At 44.0% G+C, this 24852-nt stretch overlaps 1 protein-coding gene across 2 annotated transcripts in view; it reads right to left on the bottom strand.

Moving 5' to 3' along the window:
- FAP (fibroblast activation protein alpha) overlaps positions 1 to 24852 on the bottom strand; it is an 830211-nt gene that overhangs the window by 465969 nt on the left and 339390 nt on the right. For both annotated transcript variants that reach the window (XM_086956603.1, XM_086956604.1), the window contains exon 12: positions 16437 to 16481. In XM_086956603.1, coding sequence (XP_086812729.1) covers positions 16437 to 16481 — 45 coding nt within the window. The remainder of the gene's footprint in view (positions 1 to 16436; positions 16482 to 24852) is intronic.

Raw genomic sequence — 24852 nt, 5'->3', positions numbered from 1 at the left:
ATGGAAAGAAGCCACCAACATGTGTAATGATCAAAAACAATTACCTCTTCTTTATGCAGACTCCAGTCCGAGTGCTTGCCTATCTTTCTGACATTTACTGAAAGGTCAGCAAGGTCACAATGTCTGGGCCCTACTCTAAGAACCTGGGGATATGGGTGGACCCTACCCTTTCTTATGAGGGGCGTGTGGTGGGAAACTGTTTTGGTGTTTTAAAAACACTAAACAAAACCTTGGACCTGCTCCCTCTAGAAGCGAGACGCACAATGACCCAGGCCCTCATCACACCCCGTATGGATTACGGGAACGTCTTATACCTGGGTGCATCGGAAAAAAGTATGGGACGTTTACAAGTTCTACAAAATGCGGCTGCCAGGCTAGTTTTAAGAGTTCCTAGAAGAGCAGCTTCTAAGCCTGCACTTGCGGCACTTCATTGGCTACTGGCCAAGAAGAGAGTCCTGTTTAAATCCCTCCTAATATGCCATTGTATTCTCTGGCACAATGCCCCTCCTTACCTGGGAGACCTGGTTACCTGATATGTGCCAGGCAGAGCTCTACGCTCAGGTGGGACAGGGCGACTTGAAATCCCTCGGATCAAGAAAACCAGAATGGCGGGACGTTCTTTCAGAGTCATAGTCGCTCACAGTTGGAATAAACTCCCGGTGGGTCTCAGACTGGAAAGGTCAGAGGCCAAGTTCAGGGATCTTCACAAAACTTATCTGTTTACTATTTAGAGGCGCATCTATACGGAAAGGTGTTTTGCGGATGGCATCTGGCGGGTTTGCTCTCCACAGCGCGGGGACACAACGGAATGGCGTAACCAGGCGCTTTATAAACTACCTTATTATTATATTATTATTATTATTATTATTATAACTGGCTTCTAAAAGTCCCTCTTTGTGCGTAATGCCGTTACTGGTACTGTGCATACTAAGAGGGAAGAGAGCAACTTCCACACCAATCCATACGCTGTTCTAATGCTGTTGATAATGTTCAACAACATGAGAACAGCGCCAGGATTGGCTGGAGTGGGCTGCCTCAACACTCCTACAGGCACTTAGGGCCTATGCCTGCTCTCCACCCAGATGTCTAAGGCAGCTCGGTGGAGTGGTTTATAGTGCGCATGTCAGGCTGGCCGTCGCAAGATAGTCAGCAAAAAAGACATGCACACTCTAAACTAGTGAAGTGAGTACCACTCCCTGCTGCCATTTAGTAACAGTGGACCCGCCCCCAAACACGGCTCAGCTGGGGAACAGAAAAACTAAAATGGTAAAAACTTCATGTTATTACCATTTTATTTTTCACCTTTGCGGTCATGGCAGCAGGAGGAGAGGCTTCTCTGCCCTAATGGAGGGGCTGCCGCTTGAGTTTTTCATCTTTTTATATTCCTTCAGGTATGGAGTGCTTCATGTGCCTCAGTGTCCTGACAGTTCCCCAAGGACTAACTGTATGTTCCATAATTTGGAAGTCCAAAATTTGTGTGGGGTTTCCTTGTTATTCAAACGAAAATGTGATCCGGAAACAGCTAGTGATTCGATTAGCTCACCACTGTTGCACTTGGATTGCAGAGTAATCCAGTACAATTCATCAGGATCACTGGAAAATTCTAGTATACATCAATCTATTTGGATGCTTAGAATTTGGCCTAAAATTACCCTCTACCCATGGCAGCTATCTGCAAAAGCAGATCTCTGCACTGCAGCATCTACTAATCCTTTTACACCATGGCCTAGATTTACTAAAAAGACATGCAACACATTGCAGAAAGGCAACATTCTGCACTTATTTGCATGACAGAAATAGAGCAGAACTGGCCATATTTACAAAGAAGCAATGGTGCCTAGAATACAATTTTGTGAAAGAAGGAGTACCTTCCTGCACAAAATCAATCTGTAAGGGCATATTCCTCTTTCTATGTGTGCTTCAGACAGAGGAAGTAACAAGGGGAAATAAAGATATTTCTTCTTGTTATGCTTGAGTCTGGGAGGTGCACCATTATGTTGCAACCCTAGGTTTACTGCCCTTAGTGAATCTGGGGTTGCGTCAAAACTCATGGGCGGATGCATGGGAACACCCATACATCACCCATGGAATACCTCCTCAATACCCCATAACACAAAGCTGCAATATGTGCTGATGTGCTTTAGTCTGGATTTACTAAACCATGCAGAGTTACATATGATGACTTTGTGTGGCTTAGTAAAATCCCAGTTGAAGACTTGCATTGCCCTGCGTCACTTCGCGTGATGCAGGGACAGTGAAAGCCCTTAATAAATCAGAGCCCGAATATACTCCAACTATCCCTTAGATATCAAGATTACTTTTACAACTAATTCTGTTCTTCCAGACTTTATCTCTCTCTTTACTATGTGTACTGTAGGAGAGGATCACATTTTTCAATATGAATCACCAGGAAATACCAGGAATGGCCAGTCTAAAATGATGTTGAGACTCCCTTCTGGTCAATTAATTAGTTCCATTTTTGGTAGCAATAAAAGTAAAACTATCATCATGCAGTGTACACTGACCTTTCATTTTAATGATTCACCTTCTTTGGCAAATTATTATGTTCTTTCAAACTCACCAATGTCCCTCTTTCATCAATGGATTACAGGTGAGTGATGAGCTGTAGTTGATAATAACTGCTACTAATAATATTAATAACAATACCCACAATAATAATAATAGAAATAAGGTATTTACATAAAGTGCTATTGTATGAAATTGGGTGACTGGTTGAGGGGGATATAACCTTACTAAAGCAACAACCAGAGTCCTTATCAGGATAAAGTCACAATCAAACCCCAAACTAACCTCTGCTCAACCCTCTGGTAGCTTGACAGAGAACAGTCAGCCTTTACTTAGAGACAATTTGGACAGTATGTATGCAGCACCACAAACTAATAAAGTGAAGACACAACACAAGGAAAATCCCCCACCTAGTTTGAAAAATGGAGTAAGCTTTCATAGATAAAACAACAGAATGACAAGAACTCCAGTATAAAGATTTATGCGAAAATAGCTACAAAAAGCACAAAGCGCCAGTGGTGGTTATCTGGTCAAGTAAAACCCAGACAAAGTCACAAGTTTAGGCCGATCGTGATGGAGCAGTGGCCAGCTACATAGACCCAGTTAGGCCTGTTTAACAACAGTACCATAAATCTTGGTTGCGAAGAGATATGTAGTCCCATGTTGAGCATGTGGCACACAGCAGAGGCAATGTGAGGGCTGGGCGAGGAGATACATTGTGTAGTGGCAGTTCCAGGAAGCTGCAAAGTTTAATGCAATCTTCTTGCATGGAGATATATGTTCCACAGTGGCAGTTCCGATGGGCTGTTTTAGGTGAGGCAATGTCTTTGAGTAGAGATGTGTTGCACAGCAGCAGTTCAGATGGGCTGCAGTGGGCAATGCAAAATCCTTGCTTCAGGGAAGTCCATACAGCAGAGGCTATGCTGAGGGTGATACATCGAGCAGCAAAGATAATGCACCGGTTTGGCAGGAGATGTGCCGCACCAGAGGGGATGCAACCATTCTAAATCCACGGATGGGCCGGCAGTGCACCTTCAGCCCCACTTCCAAGGGTCCAGAATTGGAGTGCCACCACTTAGGAGGGCAGGACTCACAAATGGCAGTGTCCAAGTGCTAGGTTCAAGATTCTTAGAGCCCTGTTATGTCCTTGGGGCTTCTGACCAGAAGGCCAGCCAACTAGCCTTTGGAGTCACTTTGGTGTCCTGAATTTAAAGATGCAGGTCTCAGTCCTATGCTAAAACTATAGTGTATATTATTCCAATGCACAGAGCCTATAAGGGAAATAGGAACTACACTACATGGTGCCCAATGGTTTGGTAAGGCACTAATTTAACGCTAGATACAGAAGTAACTCAGTCATGCTTTTCGCAGAGACCCCTACTCATATTACTCCATAGGACGTCCGGAGAGGATAGGGATAATTTCCGCCATAGCTGAGTAGGACGAAAATCCTATATATTAACTGTTTGGTTTGTTCAACGTTGAAGGATACAGTGTTCCAAAATATTTTGCACCTTATCTTTGTTCCCTTGAAACTTGTTCTACCTTTTCCATGAAACAATGACCGAGAACACCGGGACCGGTGGAGCTGCGGCTGACCCAGTCATAATAACTTTTAATCAAACAGGTTTTAACGAAACTGATGAGGATGTTATACAAATACATCCAAATTTAAGGAAAGCCATCACTCTAAAACTTATAAAACATGGTCTAACACCCAGAGGTGGTAGAGGAGTTTTCGTGATAGAGGCACATGAATCTTTTCAAACAGAGGTATTCTATTTATGGATAGTATTCCCAGAATCAAATCCAGTAACAAAAATGTTTCACTTCTACAAAGAATATGACCCACCTGAGGAATATATTCCTTTTGAGGATGTTGAAATTCCACTCACATACCAGGAGCATCAGCTCTGGTTTAAAGGCACCCTACAACATCATAATCACAATACCAGGCTCGGTCCACTAGGTATACATGGAGCAACATGGCCGATTTTAACCGGCTAGACACATCATCCTGACATTGAAGCAATGTCAGACGATGAATTACTTACTCAACTAAGGGAGTTAACAAAAATTCACAGACAATTAGTCCAATATGTCAACCACCATTAACCATTCCAAATCAAACCCCTTAACAGGGTAATAATCAAAATGTTACTTCACAGACTTTACACGCAGTCCTAATACTAGCCCTTATGAGAAACACAGAATCCTAACAATCTTTTTACCTATGGGGATCACACCACATCTGGCCACTTGGGGTTCGGTCTTTGCTGCCATCTACACTAAAACACATGGTGTTCCGTCTATTGCGGTAATACCTGATGTCCTGAAACAAATTCAAAATGAATATGGGGTAGAGGCTGCTATAAATTCAGGTATGAAATTACTGAAAAACTTTGACCAGTTCTCAACAATAATATTATCTAGTATTAATGGGGAGGCAGCCTCAGTGGCGATCCGCCAATGCTTAAGGGAATTTGATGTAACAGAACATCTACACGAACTACCCAGAATAATTGAAAAATCCTAAGAAGAATTAGGCAGAGACAGTTTGGGTAGAAAACCAGTTAAACCACAACTTTCTGGAGTTCCTTAAAAGGACTCTTTTAAACAGATGCCTACATCTTCTAAAAAGAAGTAGGAAAATAACAAACTAAATTCAAAAGATAAACATTCTCAATCCCGAGGAGATCTCCTCAAAAGAAGCCCTCTGAAAGGAGGTATAACCTCAGGAATAGGGATAATTTGAAAAAACCTGACAGGTATCAAGATACTGATACACGTTCCTCTTGTACCTTTCAGATATCGTCACAGACAACCGAAAGAAGAGGACAGTCAGATCAAAGAGAAGAACGTGTGAAGTCCAAAGACGATCAACACGTTCAGAAAAACAAACCCAAACCTCACTTCACCAAGAAAAGGTAGCAGGTCTGAAGATCAGACATGCCAAAAATTCTGAGAACACAACTCAAGAACTGAGAAAGGGCTCAGACAATGCTGGAAGGGGCAGCAGAAGTAACAATATCTCATCAGAACCTGAAGGAACTTCTGGAGACAGGGAACTTGAATGAGTACATACAAGTAGAGACTGTAGACACCAGGGTTAGTTCTCCACAAAAGTTATATGAAATAACACTCCGAATGGAGGGAGATATACCAAGAAAACTGAAAGCACTCTATTTTGGGAGAGACTTTCAAAGGGCTATGATATACTTCCAGCAGAAGGGGACTGGCCACCAGAATTTGTCAGGGAGTGTCCACATGGCGAAGACATCATTATGCCAGCCTTCTCCAAACATGTTCCAGTACATTTAAAAATATACTTATGCCAGGAAATGGACAGTTGCCCAAGCCTCAACATTATACAAAAATCATGTAGAATGGGATGAGGACTCACCTCACCACATGATCTAGTTTAAAAATCAATCTACTGCACAAAGGCAGTATCCAATTAAGAAAGAAGCTAAAAAACAGGTCAGGGAGATCTTAGATCAACTAGAATACCAAAGGGTGGTTGAAACATGCACCTCCTCAATGAACAATCCTTTGTTTTCACTATTCTGAGACATGTTCCAATTCTAAAGGGAAACAAAGTTGTCATGTTTATGCGGTTGTTAGAAACAAATCCCTTCTTGTTCATTCGAGAAGTTTCTAGTGACCTCTGAGTTAGCTGGCACACACAAGCAATTAAGTTTAATGTACTCGACAGGAGCATACTGACCTCAGTCCTATGTTAAAAATATTGTGCATATTATTCCAATGCGCAGAGCCTATAAGGGAAATAGGGACTACACTACATTACTAGGGACTTACATGTATATTACATGTGTCAATTGGGTGTAAGTCATATCTGCTATGTTTAAAGGAGAGAGCACAGGCACTTTAGCATTGGTTATCAGATGAAAAGAGTAGCAAGTCCTAAAAGCCAACAAAAACCGGTTAAAAGAACAGGAGGATGAAGGGATGACCCTGAAAAAAGGTCCAAGTCAAACCGCTGTAAAATCTTTCTGCTGTTTTTGAGGCTGTAAGTAAAAAATGCTACTGGTATTATGGTCCTGGATATAACTGTCTGGGGAAGGACTGAAAATGAAACTGACATTGATGGATTCAACCTTGTGCCCAGTAGAGATGAAATTGCAGAGCTATCTTTCAGGCTATGGGAGTCTTTCTGTGTCAAAAATGCAAAAAGCAAGTGTAATTGTGAATGAGATGTCTATCCATCTCTGTAAGTTCTCATCTAAAGGTTTCCTGGATTAATTGCAGGGATCCAGATAAATATTAGAAATGCCTAAAGGTATGATTTGGAAGCAATTGATGAGGAACCAGTAGATGTATCAGACAGCATTTCTTCTTGATGAATGTGTTACTACAGATTGGTTCCTCCCCAATGTGACCAGTAATACTCGGTCCCACCCATAAATTAGCGACTTGATCAAATGTTTTTAAGCAGTGTAAGGTATGAGGGCAATAGGCCTCATGATTTTTGTATGGAAAGAATGGATAGTTAGGCAGGGATTATAGTTGACCCGAAGAAAAACATGGACCCACCAAAGATTTTTTAGTTGGCCGAAACATGTTGGCATAGGAACAGGGCTAGATAAGTCTTTATTTCACAGGCCAACATATCTTTTTCCAACCACAACAAAGAAAATGGAAATTCTTGGGTTTACCTTTGAGTATTTTTAATATTGACTTGGATCCCTGCAATTAATCCAGCAAACATTTGTAAAAGATCTCCCAGAAATGTTTGAGACTGGCAAGGTGGTATTTACCTATCAGGGTGTGAGGAACCGCCAATGATGAAGCATTCCTCAAAATCCTTTGGCTTCCTGTAGGTTTAGTGAGTTAACCTCGCACAGCACCTTAGCATCTTTGGTATTTTCCTGTGTTCATAAGGGGGTTTAGCTTAGGTGTTTGTTCTCTCTCGCTCATTTATGTAAGTTCATGGGTATCCATCTTACTGCTCTTTGGGCAGATGGACTTAACTCTTCAGTGTCTTGAACTCTCAACGTAAAGGTATGGAGCTCCCTGTATGTTGGATCAACAAACCTATCTCGTTTGGATAGAGCTAAGGCAGACAGTCTGTAATTTGATGTTTAGAAGTTTGCTCTTTGTCTCCATTTTGAAGAACTGGATTTAGAGACTGATTTTTTGACATTCAAAAACAACTTAAGAAGAAACAAATTGAGCATTTATGGGATCACAAATGAGACACAAATGGAATCATTGTACTTATATTAGGCGTGGACTATCTTCCAGTGAGTTCCCAGTAGTTCTCAAAATCGTAGCATTAAGCGGCATATTTACGCGTCTCTTGCGACGCTGTTGCATCACTTTTTGGGATGCAACGACAACGCAAACCTCCAAACAATATTTATGAGGTGACGGAAAACCATTTTGAATGGCTCATCGTCATGAGTTAGGGCCAGGCAGAAACAATTGCTGCATTGCCTTACTCTGCACAAGGAAGGCATTCCATGAGCATTGCAACACCCATGGTTTTTGATGCATCCCCAGATTTACAAGCACATGTAAACCTGGGGATGCAGCCAAACCTTATCTATCATTTGGTCTGACCATTTTATGCTTACGTTCCTGATAAAAACAAATTGATCAGGACTCAATCTAATGGTGTGAAGAAAATAAAGGAATTTAGATCTTTTAAGCTCATCACACCTGAATCCTTGGCTGATATATTAGACTTTCACCCTATCCCTGGAGAAGGGTCTCTTGAAGATCCAACATTCGCTCTTGAGGATTGGTTACAGAATTGGGCGTTGCATCTTGCTCCTCCAAAGATACATAGGGCCTCTAGGGAAAACACCTCTGCTCCTTGGTTCACAGAAGCACTGAAAAAAAAGTAAGAGTGCTTTCTAAATCTCTGAAACCTTTATGGAGAAAAATCTTTGACCAGGAGAGCAAACACGTGTATAAACAGGCATTTAAAGCACACCATTTAAAGGTACGTGATGAGAAAAAAAGAAACCTGGCCACAAAAATTCATCTGGCTAGAAATAGTAACAGGGAGCTTTTTAAGATTGTAAAGGACGTTGCCTCTCCTATCGTCACTCATAGTCCTGTGTCTTTAGATACTTCACTCACTATTATGAAGACACTTAAATCTGGGTCCTCCATGGATCTTTATCCAGCAAAAATAATAGCATCTGTTGCTGAAGTTTTAAGCCCTGCTGTAAATACAGTTCCGAATCTCTCCTTCCAGTGGACAAGAGCCGGTTAGATGGAAACAGGGAAAAATCCTTCCCCTTCTGAAGAAACCTTCAGCGGATCCTACTGTAGTTAGTAACTATAGGCCCATTACATTGCTCCCTTTTTTTGCCAAGACTTTGGAGAAGCATGTAAATAAGGTTACTACGGACTTTATTGAGAGCACTAATTGCCTTCATCCTAGCCAGTCGGGTTTCAGGGCAAACTACAGTTCTGAAACAGCCTTACTTGAGGTTTCAGAAAGCATCAAAGCTATCCTTGACAGAGGAGGTAAGGCAGTTTTAATACTGCTAGACCTCTCGACGGCCTTTGATACCGTACCCCATGGACGCCTTCTTCAGAGGCTTAAGGAATGCGGCTTCGGGGGCACGGTTCTAAGATGGTTCTCTTCCTTTTTGGAAGACCATCAGCAATCTGTCTGGTCGCCACCTTTCTCAGACGATATTCCTACGCTGAATGTTGGAGTGCCTCAGGGCTCAGTTTTGAGCCCCACTCTTTTTAATATTTACATGGCACCTCTTGCTTCTTTAGTAGAGAATCAAGGGGCCAAGGTTCTTACTTAGGCAGATGATTCTCAACTTTAGTTTTCTTTTGAAAAAGATGAGCCATTCAACAAAAGTCAAATACATCTGTGTTTGAACACCTTGTTTGATTGGTTCCGACTGAATCAGCTATCATGCAACCCCGCCAGGACCGAAATTATTTCCTTCGTACTTACTCCAGATGATGAATGGCGGAAGTGGTGGCCCCAGGATCAACCGGCCCCTTCTAGTCCTGTTACTGCTGTTAGAAATCTTGGAGTTATGCTGGACTCAGAACTTTCTACGAAGATGCAGTTCAGTCAGTGGCTGGTATGTGCTTTAGGCTTTCAAAAATGATGAGAAATTTCCTCCCATTGCTGCCGCTGTATCATAGATAGACAGTGGTTCAAGCCTTAATAATATCAAGGCTGGACTATGCTAATGTGCTTTACTTGGGTATTCCCAAGTATTTACTAAGCCGTCTTCAGGTTGTTCAAAATTCAGCCGCTAGAGCTATCTCCGTGGCTGGGCCTAGAACACACATGACTAGCCTTCTGAAATCACTACATTGGTTGCCAATAAAAAACAGAGTTAATTTCAAGTCTCTTGTGTTGGCCTTTCAGGCTCTTCATAACAGCGGGGCTCAGTATATTAAAAAAATAATTATGCCCTAAATTTCAGCCAGGACCTTGAGGTCATCAACCTAACATTTGCTGTTGGTGCCAAAATGTTGTCTGGCCAGGAAGGGTGGCCGCTCCTTTCAGGTGGTAGTGAGTCGTCTATGGAACTCGCTGCCTCTATCATTGAGACAAGAATCTGAGCTCCTGAGCTTTAGAAGCCAACTTAAGACCTGGCTGTTCCATCAATAGTGAGAATTGTGTATGACTAAGAGTAAACTGGGTCCCTCTTTTTCAGGGTCTTCTTCTCTCATTCTTCTCTCCTTTTCTTTAGCGCCGGAACACTCCATGGAGTAGCCGTGTGCTTGTATAAATACCCCATTATATTAACATTAACAAAACCTTACACTTCCCCAGGGGAGGCAGAACAGGGAGAAATATGGTTATTTCTCCTCGTTTTTAGGTCTTGCCTGACCCAGCGCATGCACTGACTCTTCGAGACATTTAGTAAGTGGCTTTTAAAAGTGCCACCAGAAACGTTTGCTGGCCTACAGCTTGCGTTCAGGAGCTTGTGCACGCGCACAGCTGTTGTCTGTGTTTTTATTGCTGTAATCAGGCTCCTCTGCTTGCACTACCCCTCTCCCTTCCCCCCCCCCTCCTGGTCAGCTTCATTTGTGTCTTCTAGCTGTGAATCATGTTCCTCTGCTCGCACTAACCCCTCCCTTCTTTCTCTCCCTCTTTGTCAGTTTCATTTGTGTCTTCTATCACTGTGAATGCTCCTGCTTCCACCAGGCACACACACCATCAGTTGCCAGTGCACGCTTTCACCAGGCACACACACCACTAGCTGTCACTGCATGCTTCCACCAGGCACACACACCACCAGCCGTCAGTGCATGCTGCCACAAGGCACACACACCACCAGCCATCAGTGCACGCTTCCACCAGGCACACACACCACCAGCCATCAGTGCACGCTTCCACCAGGCACACATGCCACCAGCTGTCAGTGCATGCTTCCACCAGGCACACACACCACCTGCCATCACACACTACCATCCATCGGTACACGCTTCCACCAGGCACACACCACCAGCCTTCAATGCACGCTTTCACCAGGCACACACACCACCAGCCATCGGTGCACGCTTTCACTGGGCACACGCACCACTAGCTGTCAGTGCATGCTTTCACCAGGCACACACACCACCAGCCATCAGTGCACGCTTTCACCAGGCACACGCACCACCAGCTGTCAGTGCACACTTTCACTGGGCACACACACCACCAACCGTCAGTGCAGCAGGCAGGCTCTTCTCAGCATTTCTTGGTAAATATGTGTTCGATGCCTGGGAGGGAGTGGGTCGAGTTTTCTTAAACAATGCTGAGTATGCAGGTGCAGTGCATGAATTCCTGTGTGAGTGAGTCATGCTGCCTGGGGCTCACTCACTCCACACTTGTAAATTGCCCCTGCACCAGGCTTTTTCTCATTTACAAAGTTCGGCGCATGCGCACAGCTAGGCTGCCCCCACACCCCCGGGAATGACTGCTTCCTACAACCAGAATGGAAACAACATTCAGAGCAATGAAAACAAGTTCATTTGATGCAAGGAACTGTTAACAAAAACTGTGGTCTCGCTTTTTGGACCCTATAAGTATATAGTTATGCAGCAGAATATTCTTGGTGCAACAACACCAACTGTTGCATGGCTAAACACTTATGAGGTCCTAAATGCGAGACCTATTGGCCATGCCAATGCTTGTTTATTTTTCCTATATGTGTTGCACTCTGCAGCACACATAGAAAGAGAAAAAGCGTCCCAGGATTGTTTTTGCGCAGGAAGGTGCCCCTTCCTGCACAAAAACAATCCTTTATGCAACACAGGCACCCTTGTATTATGGGGAAGGGTGCCTGCATTGGCGCTATGATGGGGTAAAGATACCTTCAAGGGATTTTAATAGACACAGGAATTTTGAAATCACTTAAAGGATGAGATCGTGTGGGCTTAGTGATTTGGACCCACTAATGCTGGTTATGCAACAACAAAAATTACATATATTCAAAGCTGTTACTTGTGAGTAATCAGTCAGAGAGAGAGCAAAAAGAGATTGAAAAACGGGTGTGTATAAACAAAGAGTATTTAATCTTTTTTTTCAAATCAAGTTAAAAAGTTGGGTACAAGATAAACAGCAAAGATGTAAAAGGGTAAAACCATCAATCCACACAGACCTTGTTACATCAATTGCTCAAGCTTCTCTACCAAAGAGCTTGAGCAATTGATTTAAGTGATTTCAAAATTCCTGTGTCTATTAAAATCCCTTGAAGGTACCTTTACCCCATCATACTCTTTGCCCAAACCCTCAAGGGTATACTGGGTCGCCCACTATCAATTTGCATTGGCGCTAGGCTGCTGAAATGACTCCAGTGCAGGGGGAAAGGACAGAAATGTGCCGTACGCCATAGATATGTTCTGTGGCAACAAATAATGAATGGAATGCTGAATAAATCAAACATTCACCCCACTCAATAGGTCTGGGTTAAATTCATTGTTCTTTTGCTCACCATGCCACCCCAGTTTGGACCCAGGCATATGCAAATCAGTCTTGATCCTGCTTCTCTTGGGACCAGTCTAGGCCGAACTACCAGGGTTTGTCCTCCCTAAACGAGAAACAAGCATCCTGGGAGTGGTTTCGGGGTATCACCCCTCATCAGTCAGGCTAGCGTGAATCCAGTAGTAATGCGAGGTAGGGACCCACACCTGGGCACACGCATCCCACTCAGGGCGAAATGTGATGCAGCAACAAATGATGGATGGAATGCTGAAGAAATCAAATATTCACCTCAGTCAAGAGATCTGGGTTAAATACATTGTTCTTTTGCTCACTACCCCACCTCAGTTTGGACCCAGCCATATGCAAATCAGTCTTGACCCTGCTCCTCTTGGTAACAGTCCAGCCCAATCTGTCAAGCCGGGTCCTCCTAGGACTGGAAACAAGCATGCTGGGACCAGTTTTGGGGGGATGTATGACGGTACAACGCGTACCGTTACAACGCGTCCCTTTTAACAACGCTGATAGTGAATAGTTTAATTCACTATTCCAACACCAGTCCCCGTGGATAGTAGGGAAGGTGTTGGATAGTAAATTAAACTATCCCCTATCCTAGAGCGCCCTCCAGCGAAAGTCGGTGTAACGACTTTCGTTGTTAAAGCTGCGTCGTAACGGTATCGCGTTGTACCAGTTACGTTGTAAAGGATGTTTCCCATTTTGGGGTATCACCCCTCATCAGCCAGGCTAGCTTGAATCTAGTGGCATAGAGAACAAAGGACCTATGCCTTGGCAGACCAATTCCCACTTACGGCAAAAAGTGCTGCACCAATAAATGATGGACAGAATGCTGAATAAATCAAACATTAATACCCAGTCAAGAGATCTGGGTTAAATCCATTGCTCTTTTGCTCACTACGCCACAATAGTTTGGCCTCCTGTTCTGAAGTCTCAGGGATATCAAAGATTTGTTGGCCTGCTAAGTGGTACCAATCCAGGCCTGGCCCCTTGTAAGTGGGGCTTCTGTCTGTTTCTACAAAAATCCACAAAGTGTTGACTTTGTGCCATCAGCACTGATGCATTCTCTTCCCCAACACATCGCCGCCTGGAGGACACCACAGCGCCGACAGTGCAGTTCAAGTTCAACAAGGACCCATCTCCCCACTGCGCGGCTTGGAACCAACCCATTGTCTAAAGTCCTACGGCTCGCTGCCAACGTATCATCTCTGACCGCTCCTCACAGGTTGATCCTCGACGTCGATGCTTCCTCTGTGAAGTTAATTTTTGCAGTGGGCCCTGCGTGGCTCCTGTCCGACCCAATCTCCATCATGGTCGGTCTGACTTTTCAGATTTGACCAGGTCCAGCACCACCAGATAGCTATTTTTCTGAGCACAATATTTTGAGACGTTTTAAAAAAAATCAAAACTCTGGTTCTACTTTGTCGATTTTTGTTATTTATGTCATGTTTTGTTCATTATATTAAGCTCTGTTTCTATAACCTGGTGTGGATTCGTTTTCTGGGGAGTTGTTTTACTGTATTAAGTGTTACACAAATACTTTACATGCTGCCTCTTAAGTTAACCAGGAGTGTTCTGTGCCAAGCTACCAGAGGTTGAGCACAGGTTAATTTAGGGTGTGTATCTGACTTACCCTGACTAGGATTGTGGTTCCTACTTGGACAGGGTGCATACCTCTGCCAAACAGAAACCCAATTTTTAACAGGGCCTTGAACATATTCAACAACAACCATATTCTTAGAATAACCAGGCTACCCTGTAAATAATTATAATACAGCCTGGTAGTCTGTTTTAATGGACTATACTGGTCATTTAAGGCCTGCTCCATCGTTATAGGCCCAGGACAAAGACCACAACGCTATTAGAACATTCCATCCCCTGATGTCCCAATTAAAACATAGGCCGTCTGGGATACAGAGAGGAATTTAAAACCACATGCAGTTCTAAAAACCTTTGTTTCACTGCTCTTGCTGTGAATGCTCAACATTTGCAGCTGAGTGCTGGGCGATGGCTGTTAACTGTCGAACATGTACAGCAACAGCTGTGAAAGGAGGCTGAGGTCAGCCCCTGGTTCTCCCTTGGGTAGACCAACCAAGCCCGTGTTCTTCATTCGAAAGAGCCCGGAGACCTGCTAGTTGAACAGAATTCCACTCCCTCCTTTTAAGGTTCCAGGAACACTCTCAGTTATGGGTATTATGATGGGAGGCTTCTGTGTGCCCTTCTCCACAGCTCACATCCTCTCTCTTTCCCCTGAGCAATCCACATATCCTGGAGGGGCAGAGGCAAGAGAGATTCAGAGGCTCTGGATTAGGACTTGTAATGCTGAAAGGAGCGTGCCTATACAGGCATTTATATACAACCTGTTGCTGCTCCATTGTTTTAAGACATGAAACAAACACTGATGACTGAGTGTTGTAGGTTTTACACCCGTGTTGCTTAGAAGGCCTATGCGAAAACGTTAACAAATGCCATGACCAATGAGCATTAATTACAATGTTGTCGTTCCTGCTTATATCCAAGGTATAATTTGGATGGACCAAGTCATAAAGAAACCTGCCAGACTGTTCTCGTACAAATAGAAGCTTATTTTCAAGCAAGCAGAACTGTGGTGCTTAGGCCGCGTTTTTAAATTAATAATTTGAATCAAATTGGCTAATTTAGTTTTAGACTATTCGGATTTCTTATACGTGTCGGCAAACAAATTGCAGTAACCTACAGTTGCAGATAAAGCGTATGCTAAATGGATACGCATTTAGATCGCAGTGACCATTTTTGCAAATCACAATGTTATTTGCATACTATGAAGAAAAAAAATCTAGGCTTTATAATGCTTATAAAATCACACATTTGCAAGCTTTGTAAAACACTATTTCATTGTGGTTTGGGAATGCATATATGCCTTTCTTATAAGCTTATTAGAAACATTTCTCTATCAGGTGAATGATGGACTGTGCATAATCTACCAATACAACTGGGGAAAAGTGAAAGCCTGGTACCCTGCCCTGCTGACATCTGAAGGGCATCGACTTCACATGTGATGAACTCCGAACCTTGCCTAGAAGTCCCTCGGAGACACCAACTACAAATATAGTTTACTCTGCCCCAATTCAAGCTAATCTTTCACTGGTGGGAATGCCAAATAACTGAATGTCCTAGCGCTGGTATATAAGGGAGTATACACAATGCTTAATTTGTAAAATAACTGCTGGGAACCAAAGTTTATCTCAGAAGTCCTCGTGTTGCGCTATCAAAGATCGGGGTGCCGAATACCATGGCTGTGTAGTCTTGATTCCACCTCATGCCTCTAACCCACCACCAGGCACACTCGCTGCCTATTTATTTACCTCTCTATTTTCTCTCTTTGTGACTGTTATTCCATTTGCCCCCATGTTGTGCTTTTCTTTATTGATCTGGTTCAAAGTCTATTCAGGAAAAATAAATGATGTCCCCCAAAAATGAGTGCCCCATCTAGGAGGTAACTGACTGCTAGACCCAGAAGATTTTCGTGGCACGGGTCTGACATGTGACTGGCTCGATGCGAGTCTTGTCAGCCTTTGTGAAGCAGCACAAAATGACCCACTCTAATACGTGCCTTGTGTTCCTTGTTATTGTAAACTTGAGCTTAACAGTTGTGCATGGATGTCAGGCTGCTTTTGTGCTGGATTTTGGCATCCAACCAAAATGGCATGAGGCCATGGGCTATGCATGCAAATAGTAATAAACACTGGCTCTGGAATGTTACCATAAACTAACCTACACTGGTACGAATTTTCACTTACAAATCACCAGGCAGCTGTAGATCAAAAATGCGACAATTAATCGTATGTTTTCAAATATTTCAGTTTAATCCTGGAAAAGTGTTCTGTTGGCTGAGGGGGCCTGTGCAAATAAATTACTTGTTGGTGCCTACCTAATCTCGCAGTTTTTCATTTCTTCACATAATTTGTATTACAGAAAGACAAAAAAACATACTAACCACACCAATCCATCCAGTTTTACTTTCTTCAATGTGCTGCCGGTTCTGAAAAGTAAACAAATAGGCATGTTGTATTTATTTTGTACTGCAGTAGATTAGACACTGAAGGGCAAATTCACAAATTCACAACGTCTTTTCTACATTTAAGTTCACATTAGGTGTTCATATGGCTTTATTTAAGAGACGAAATACGGGTTTGTGATTCGAAAAATGTAACTTCGGAGTCCTAAAACGATATGCTCATTGCTTACATTACACCAATTTGGTGAAAAATCGGAAAGCAAGTACAAAATGCAGGCTAGGAATGTATAAAATGTTGATACATGCTTGCCAAATGTTTCTAACTCGGCATAATATTAACTTACGATTCCTACTTGCGATTAACCTACATACAAATACACAAATATACTTAGGATATGAGACTGTAGAAAACTCACACAAAAAATCATACCTGCACGCATAAAAAAACAACAATGATAAGTGGTAGGTTAATAATCACATTACTGCATTCCAAATCATATCATTTTGTATTAAACATATTTGATTTCTAGGTATTGCTGTTCATATGGGCAGCTAATCTAAAGATGTGTTATTTGTGAGTAATACAGTAGCCACTGAATAATAATGTCACACACAACAGTCTGCTTCAAAACATGCAAACACAATAAGATGATGGACGGAGTACTTAAACTTTAAAAGTCGAATCCCTTATTGTTCGTTTTTTTCCCTTCGCCACCCCAGTTCAGACCCAGCCATATGCAAATCATTCTTGACCCTGTTCCTCATGGGAGCAGTCCAGCCCAAACTGCCAAGCCAGGTCTTTCCTGGACCAGTAACGCTGCTCATCAGCCAGGCTAGCTTGAATCCTAGTGTCAAAGTGAGCAAGGTACCCACATCTGGGCATACACTGCCAACTTAGGACAAACAAGCCAACACAATAGGATGATGGACAGAGCGCTGAAACTTTTCAGACACTCACCCCAAGTCACTATTGGATCTGGGTTGGATCCATCGTCGTTCTTTTGCTCATGTCGCCACCCCAGATCAGACCAAGTCCTATGCAAATCTGTCTTTATCCTGTTTCTCATGGGAACAGTTGAGCCAGAACAGCCAAGCCAGGTCTTACCTGGACTGGAAACAAGCATCCTGGGACCGGTTTTGGGGTAACACCCCTCATCAGCCACGCTAGCTTGAATCCAGTGGCTTCCAGTAAGCAAGAATATTTTTTCTGCTCTTGCTCACTACAAGCGAAGCAGTGTTTGCTATGGCTTAGCAGGAGCTTCACCACTCCTGCCAAGCCATAGCAAACACTGCTCCGCTTGTAAACGGCACCATATAGGCCTCAAAGAAAAAGGATTGAAAGCAGCCGGGTCATAGAGGGCTGCACCACTAGAGCTAGTCACAAGTAGTATGCGATATTGCCCACCTCAAATGATCTGCTGCTTGTAGATCACATATATAACTATGTAGACTGGTTTGGATGAGAGGCAATATATGGACACATGTAATTAGATATAAAAAAATACATCAATAAAAAGCAATAGCAAGTGAATATTTTCTGGTCTTTTTATTCTCTGTTGCGCTTTGTATGATATAACCAGCCAATGCGTTTCCCCCAAACATCGGTTTCCTCAGGGCAAGATACTGTAGCAGTTAACCGTATCCTCTTGCGTGTGCATTTTGTGGAGATTCATCAAATGGTACCAAAGTTAATGGCAAAACAAATAACGCCTTTCCTATGGAAACTTTAGTCCTAAGTATAACTACCTACAGGCGATTGCCAGTAGGATACAAATATGTATATATATATATATTCACTGAAAAAAACATAGGTTTCCGGGACGTTACAGTTAGTTGGACATTTTTCTTGTACAAAATGATAGAAATTCCCCCATTATAGTTAGCTCAGCTAACAATAACTCGCGCCCCCGCAATGCACTGCTGATGATGTCACATATTACATCATTCATGACATGGTCAATGACATCACTGATGACATCACTGATGACATCTCAAATGGCATCACTGATGACATCATCCCGTTGTTTTTCTTTAAAGTTTAAATATGTGTTATATATATGCCAAGGTGTATTGAAGAATGAGTGGGTGTATAAGTGTCTGAATGGAAGATTTAGTAGGTGCGGCGTGACTGACTATTTAAGTGAGTGATTACATGTGTCTTACTGAATGCATGGTTTAGTGACTAAACTGTGTGAATGTCTGTATCAGTCTGTCTGTTGTTGTATAAGCTGCTGCATGGGTTGGTCAGTAGCTACACGAGTGTCTATATGGGTTAACAATTGGTTGCCTGAGTATTTGTATGGGTGCCTGGGTGTGTGTATGAGTGGGTGGGAGGTGTGTGTCTGTGCATAGATGTTTGAGTGGTTGATTCACTGTGTGTATGGGTTCAAGAGTGCATATGGAAACAGCTGTATGGATGGGTGAGTGTGTGTATGGGTGTGTCGGTGAGTGAATGGATGTTTCAATGGTACATGTCCAAGTAACTACATATGTAAAAGGCAGTGTATGTGAAAGTTGAAGTATATAAATGATTATACGTGGGAGTCAGTGATTGTGAGAGTGGCTGTATGGATGAGTGTGTACTTGTATCAGTGATTGTAGAAGAGAGTAAGTATGCATTTGTTTCTGTTTGAATAAGTGATGTGGTGTGTGTATAACTGTATAGGTCAGTAAATGGAAGTGTGATTGATTATTTGCATGACTAACTAGGTGTGTGAGTAACTCTGGATAGGTGGTGCTGTGCAAGTGTCTGTTTAGGTGTAGGAGTTCTTATAATAGTGTTGTATTGATGAGTGACATCATGCATGAGTGATTGTATGGGTGAATGAGTGGATGTGCGTGTAGTCCTAGGAATCAGTGAGTGCGTATGTAGTAACTGGTATGTCGATGGTTTCCAAAATGGTCATCTGTATTTTACAGTGGGAGTATCAAAGGTTATATTAGAGTGTGAGGAGGTGCATCAGATTTTCAGATTTTCAAGTGGATGATGTCATCAGTGATGTCATTTGAGATGTCATCAGTGATGTCATTTGAGATGTCATCAGTGGTCACTGACCATCTCATGAAATGATGTAATATGTGACATCATCAGCAGTGCATTGCGGGGGCACAAGTTATAGTTAGCTGAACTAACTATAACCGGGGAATTTCTATGATTTTTTTACGAGAGAAATGTACAACTAACTATAACGTCCCTGAAACCTATGGTTTTTTCAGTGAATTTCTAAGGTTTTTTAAATACTAATTTCTAACTATAACATACCTGAAACCTTTGTTTTTTTCAGTGAATTTTAAAGGTTTTTTAAATGCTAATTTCCAAATTATAATGTTCATTAAACCTATGTTTTTTTTTAGTAATTTGGAAAAAAATAATGTGAAATATGTTGTAAGTTTAATATCCTAAAAATATTTTTTGTAATTTTTTTTGTTTGTTATTAAAATAATATAATGTCTTCTGTTTTCTTAAGCATTAATATATATATATTTTGGGGGGGAGAAAAAAGTGAAGTCGCGCACCCATCGTGTACCTATCTCGGTGGGTATGCTGATTCAAACTGCCATATTAGTAAAGTTGTGAAGGGTGTGCATTTCAGCCAACCCACTCCTCTTACGCTTACAGGGAGGGAAGTACAATACTACATGTCCCACGTCTTCCCTGTAGTTGTCTGCTGATCAAAGGTCTAGTTGTCAGCATGCCATAGTCACTCCCTCACTGCTGGTTTACACCCACACCCCACCCTTGCAGCACAGGCATCACAGGACATGTGACACTGCCAATAAAAAGGGCCAGGTGCACATGCTCAATGCCATTTCCACTCTCTATCTGGGTGTATCAATGTGCTTATTAGGTTGGTGGCAGTCGAGGCACTTTGGCCGACACGGGCCTCCTGCAATGTGGCGATGACTTGAGATGCACAGAGTTGGTGGCAGCCGAAGCACTTTGCCAGCAGAAGCACTTTGCCAGACGCTGGCCTCCTGCCACGTGGCAATGACTTGAGGTGCACAGAGTTGGTGGCAGCCGAGGCATTTTGGCCGACATGGGCCTCCCATCGCGTGGCGATGACTTAAGCTGCACTGAGTTAGTGCCTCCAGAGCTGAGTGGGTCTGCAGCCTGGGATGATGCGTACGGCTCGATAGGCCATCCTGGCAATCAAGACCCGATTTGAATTGTGCACTCGGCTGCACCGCGTGTACGCCAAAGGCAGCTGGCAGTACAGACATGACTCCTCGGCACGGTGCAGCAGGATGTGCTGGGGGCCTGTGCCGCGGAATCCAGCGACGGCTGAGGAGGTTGCTCCAGCACATGGTGGGCCCTCTTAGAGACACGCCAGTGTTGGCTGGTGAGGATTGAGGTCTGGGTGCGGACTGGTCAGAGGACCAAGGCTGAGATGCTTGGAAAGATGTAGGAATTATGTACACTGCCTCACCCCCGTCCTGATGAAGACCACGCTGCAAGGACTTTACAAACACCTGCCAATCTCCAAGGGGTCGAAACGTCGACAGCTTTCTGTTGCTTTCAGCTCCACCCCATGAACATAACATTGAATGTATTATGTGGAGCATGCTTTGTGTTTCTAAGGAACTTTTGTATTGATGATGGCTTTATCTATGTTCAACTGAATAAACATAGTACAGTGTGGCTACTTAGCCTTTTTATGCCACTACCTCATTTACACTATCCTTCACAACACCACTCCCTTCCCTTCCAGGGGCACTTTTTGAATATTGTTGTAGTATATTATTAACTCATTCTTGTGATATATAGTACGTGTCTACATTGTGAATAAATAACAATGTATGTTAATTGATTGTTATCCAATTTTGCTCTATACCTTTACTATTCATTCTAGGTAAATCTGTTTTTGATTTGCTGGGACCCCTTTTACTGGTGTAAAGCAGGAGGACTACCTACAGTTTGAAAGGTAGCCCAGCCGAGAGCTACATCTGAAGACCAACATATGTCGTAGAGCTACTCATCATGTAGCTCCACTACCCAAGAAGGCCACAACACCCACCACCACCACTACCCCAGGACCTGCCCCGGACCAACCCCCCTACTACAACCAAGACAGTGCAGAACAGGACAGCGGACCTTCCGAAACCGGTATGGCCCCTCAGTCACACAATAGCTGAATTTTGGGAGAGGTGGGAACCAAGTATGTGTGAAGGAGGCAAGTCACCCATCAATAACAATGCACACAATGCCAAGTGTAGCAGTTATGTGCTGGACAGACCTCACTATGCAGAGCACAGACCTCTCCATGTGTATATATTCTGCTGGTGCTTGTAGTGCTGTGGACAGTGGACGCAACCATGTTACCTTAGGCAGTGGGGAAGATCTCGGTCATGTAGCTGTTGTCCCCCCCTGTAAGCGGAAGAGGAGTGGGCTGGTCCAACGTATGCCACTCTAGCGTAGGAGTGTGAATAAATAGACTGGGTCTCTGGGCGTGGTTTACTTCTGGGAAGGCCAACGCATCTGCCAGAGCATTGGCCCTCAGCCTGCCACTAGGCCACCACGGTGACCGCCGGCCTCCTAAATACAGGCCCCCTGCAAACCCAGCGGCACAGCACTGCAGAGTTATGTCTGTACAGACTACTGCCTTTGATGTACACTGCGGACAGCAAGGCTCACAATGCAGATCGAGTCGCGATTGCAGATGACGCAGTCCAGAAGGCAACAGACATTGCTACCAGTGCAGCCCACCCGGAGCACGCGTCATTGCAGGCTGCGGATACATTGAATACTTCTGGTGCCACTAACTGTGCAGCTCAACTCAACGCCATATGGCTATGGGCTCTTGCTGACCGCTGTCTTCGGCCTAGACTGTGGAAAGCAGGTCTCACAATTCAGATTGAGTCGCGATTGCAGATGACACAGTCCAGTAGGCAACAGACATTGCTACCAGTGTGGCCCTCCTGGACCATGCATCATCGCTGGCTGTGCACACACTGAGTGCTTCAGGTGCCACTAACTCAGTGCACCACAAGTCACTGCCATGTAGCCTTATTGAGGCAGAATTCATTAGGCAAAAGACATTGCTCCCAGTGCGGCCCGCCCGGACCACGCATCATCGCTGGCTGCGCACACACTGAGTGCTTCAAGTGCCACTAAATCAGTGCTCCAAAAGTCACTGCCACGTAGCCTAATTAAGGCTGAATTCATTAGGCAACAGACATTGCTACCAGTGTAGCCCTCCTGGACCACGCATCATTACTGGCTGTACACAATCTGAGTGCTTACAAGGACCACTAACTCAGTGCATCACAAGTCACTGTCAGGTAGCCTTATTAAGGCAGAATTAATTAGGTAAAAGACATTGCTCCCAGTGCGGCCTGCCCGGACCACGCATCATCGCAGGCTACGCACACGCTTAGTGCTTCTGGTGCCACTAACTGTGCGGCTGAACTTAATGCCACATGGCTGTGGGCCCTTGCTGACCGCTTCCTCCGGCCTACACTGTGGTCAGTAGGGCTCACAATTCAGATCGAGTCGCGATTGCAGATGACGCAGTCCAGTAGGCAACAGACATTGCTCCCAGTGCGGCCTGCCCGGACCACGCATCATCGCTGGCTGTGCTCACCCTGAGTGCTTCAGGTGCCACTAACTGTGCAGCTCAACTCAACGCCACATGGCTGTGGGCCTTTGCTTATTGCTGCCTCCAGCCTACACTGCGGACAGCAGGGCTCACAATTCAGATCAAGTCGCGATTGCAGATAACGCAGTCCAGTAGGCAACAGACATTGCTCCCAGTGCGGCCCGCCCGGACCATGAATCATCGCTGGCTGTGCCCCCGCTGAGTGCTTCAGGTGCCACTTACTCTGTGCAACTCAAGTGAACTCACATGGCTGTTGGCCCTTGCTGGCCGCAGCCTCCGGCCTACACTGCGGTCAGCAGGGCTGACTCCCATCTTACTTTAAAAGAGAGCATTTGATTGGTTCATAAGGTTTCCCATTCTAACAGTTGAAGGATCCCACCCATTTCAGTCCTTGTCTCTGCAACACCTGTTGTGTTTTTGCAGCTAGTCTGTAAGGTTTTGGGTGTTTTTTGGAAAGATTTGGAAATGGCTTCTTCCAATCCTCAGCAAGAACATGCATCTGATGATGAAGAGATAGAAGAACAACCTCCCAAAAAGAGACCAGAATCCATTGTGTGTACATTTTTCACCATCCCAGATGGTGAAAAGAGAGTCAACGCAAGAAAGGTCAGTTGTAGTCTCCGTCCATGGATTTTGTATAGAGGTAGTGACAAAAATACTCTTGGGACACGTCGAGCATGTACAAGCACCTCCAGAAAATCCACCCCAGACTTTTTGCACGGGAGCAGATGCGACATGCAAAAGAAAAATATGCAACAAGGTGACCATGGAGCTGCTCCCAGCACTTCAGGAGCATCAGGTACATCATCTCGAGGGCCAGACATACGCTGTTGGCACTTGCTGACTGGTCACACGCTGAGTGCTTCAGGTGCCACTAACTCTGTGCAGCTTAACTCAATGCCACGTGCCTGTGAGCCCTTGCTGAGAACTGCCTCCGGTATACACTGTGATCAGCAGGGCTCACAATTCAAATTCAGTCTTGATTTATTAATTGCAGAGTGAATTGTACTCTATGTCCTCGGATTTTGTCAAGAGGAAGTGACAAGAATCATTCCTTGATGTCTGTACTGACTACTGCCTTTGATGTACACTGCGGACAGCAGGGCTCACAATTTAGATCAAGTCGCGATTGAAGTTGACGCAGTCCAGGAGGCAACAGACATTGATCCCAGTGTGTCCTGCCCGGATGCCGTATCAACGCTGGCTGCGCACACGCTGAGTGCTTCAGGTGCCACTAACTCTGTGCAGCTCAAGTAAACGCCACGTGGCTGTGGGCCCTTGCTGACCGCTGCCTCCGGCCTACACTGTGGTCAGTAGGGCTCACAATTCAGATCGATTCACGATTGCAAATGACGCAGTCCAGTAGGGGAAAGAAATTGCTCCCAGTGCGGCCTGCTCAGACAATGCATCATCGCTGGCTGAACACACATTGAGTGCTTCAGGTGCCACTAACTCAGTGCACCACAAGTCACCGCCATTTGGCCTTATTGAGGCAGAATTAATTAGGCAAAAGTACACCTGTATCAGGTTATTGTTCGCATGGAGCCTAAAACAAGTAGGCTGCCTCCATCAGATTTACAAAGAGGCTTAAAAGTAAGAGTTGCGTATTTATCATTAGATTTTGAAAACAATCTTGAAACTATTGCTGTAGAGAAAGAGGAAACTGAACCTGTAGTTATTCTAGTAAATGGTGTTCCTACGAAGAGTCAAAAAATATGGCAAGAATAAGTAGATGTCAGCAAAGTGCAAAAGGCTACGTTATATCTCACAGAAAATAATGTTTACTAAAAAAATGTGTA

Source organism: Lissotriton vulgaris, chromosome 2_1 (assembly GCF_964263255.1).
Source record: "Lissotriton vulgaris chromosome 2_1, aLisVul1.2, whole genome shotgun sequence".
Lineage (NCBI taxonomy): Eukaryota > Metazoa > Chordata > Amphibia > Caudata > Salamandridae > Lissotriton > Lissotriton vulgaris.
Note: the sequence above shows the minus strand (reverse complement) of the source record. Positions and strands in the feature narration are given on the sequence as shown.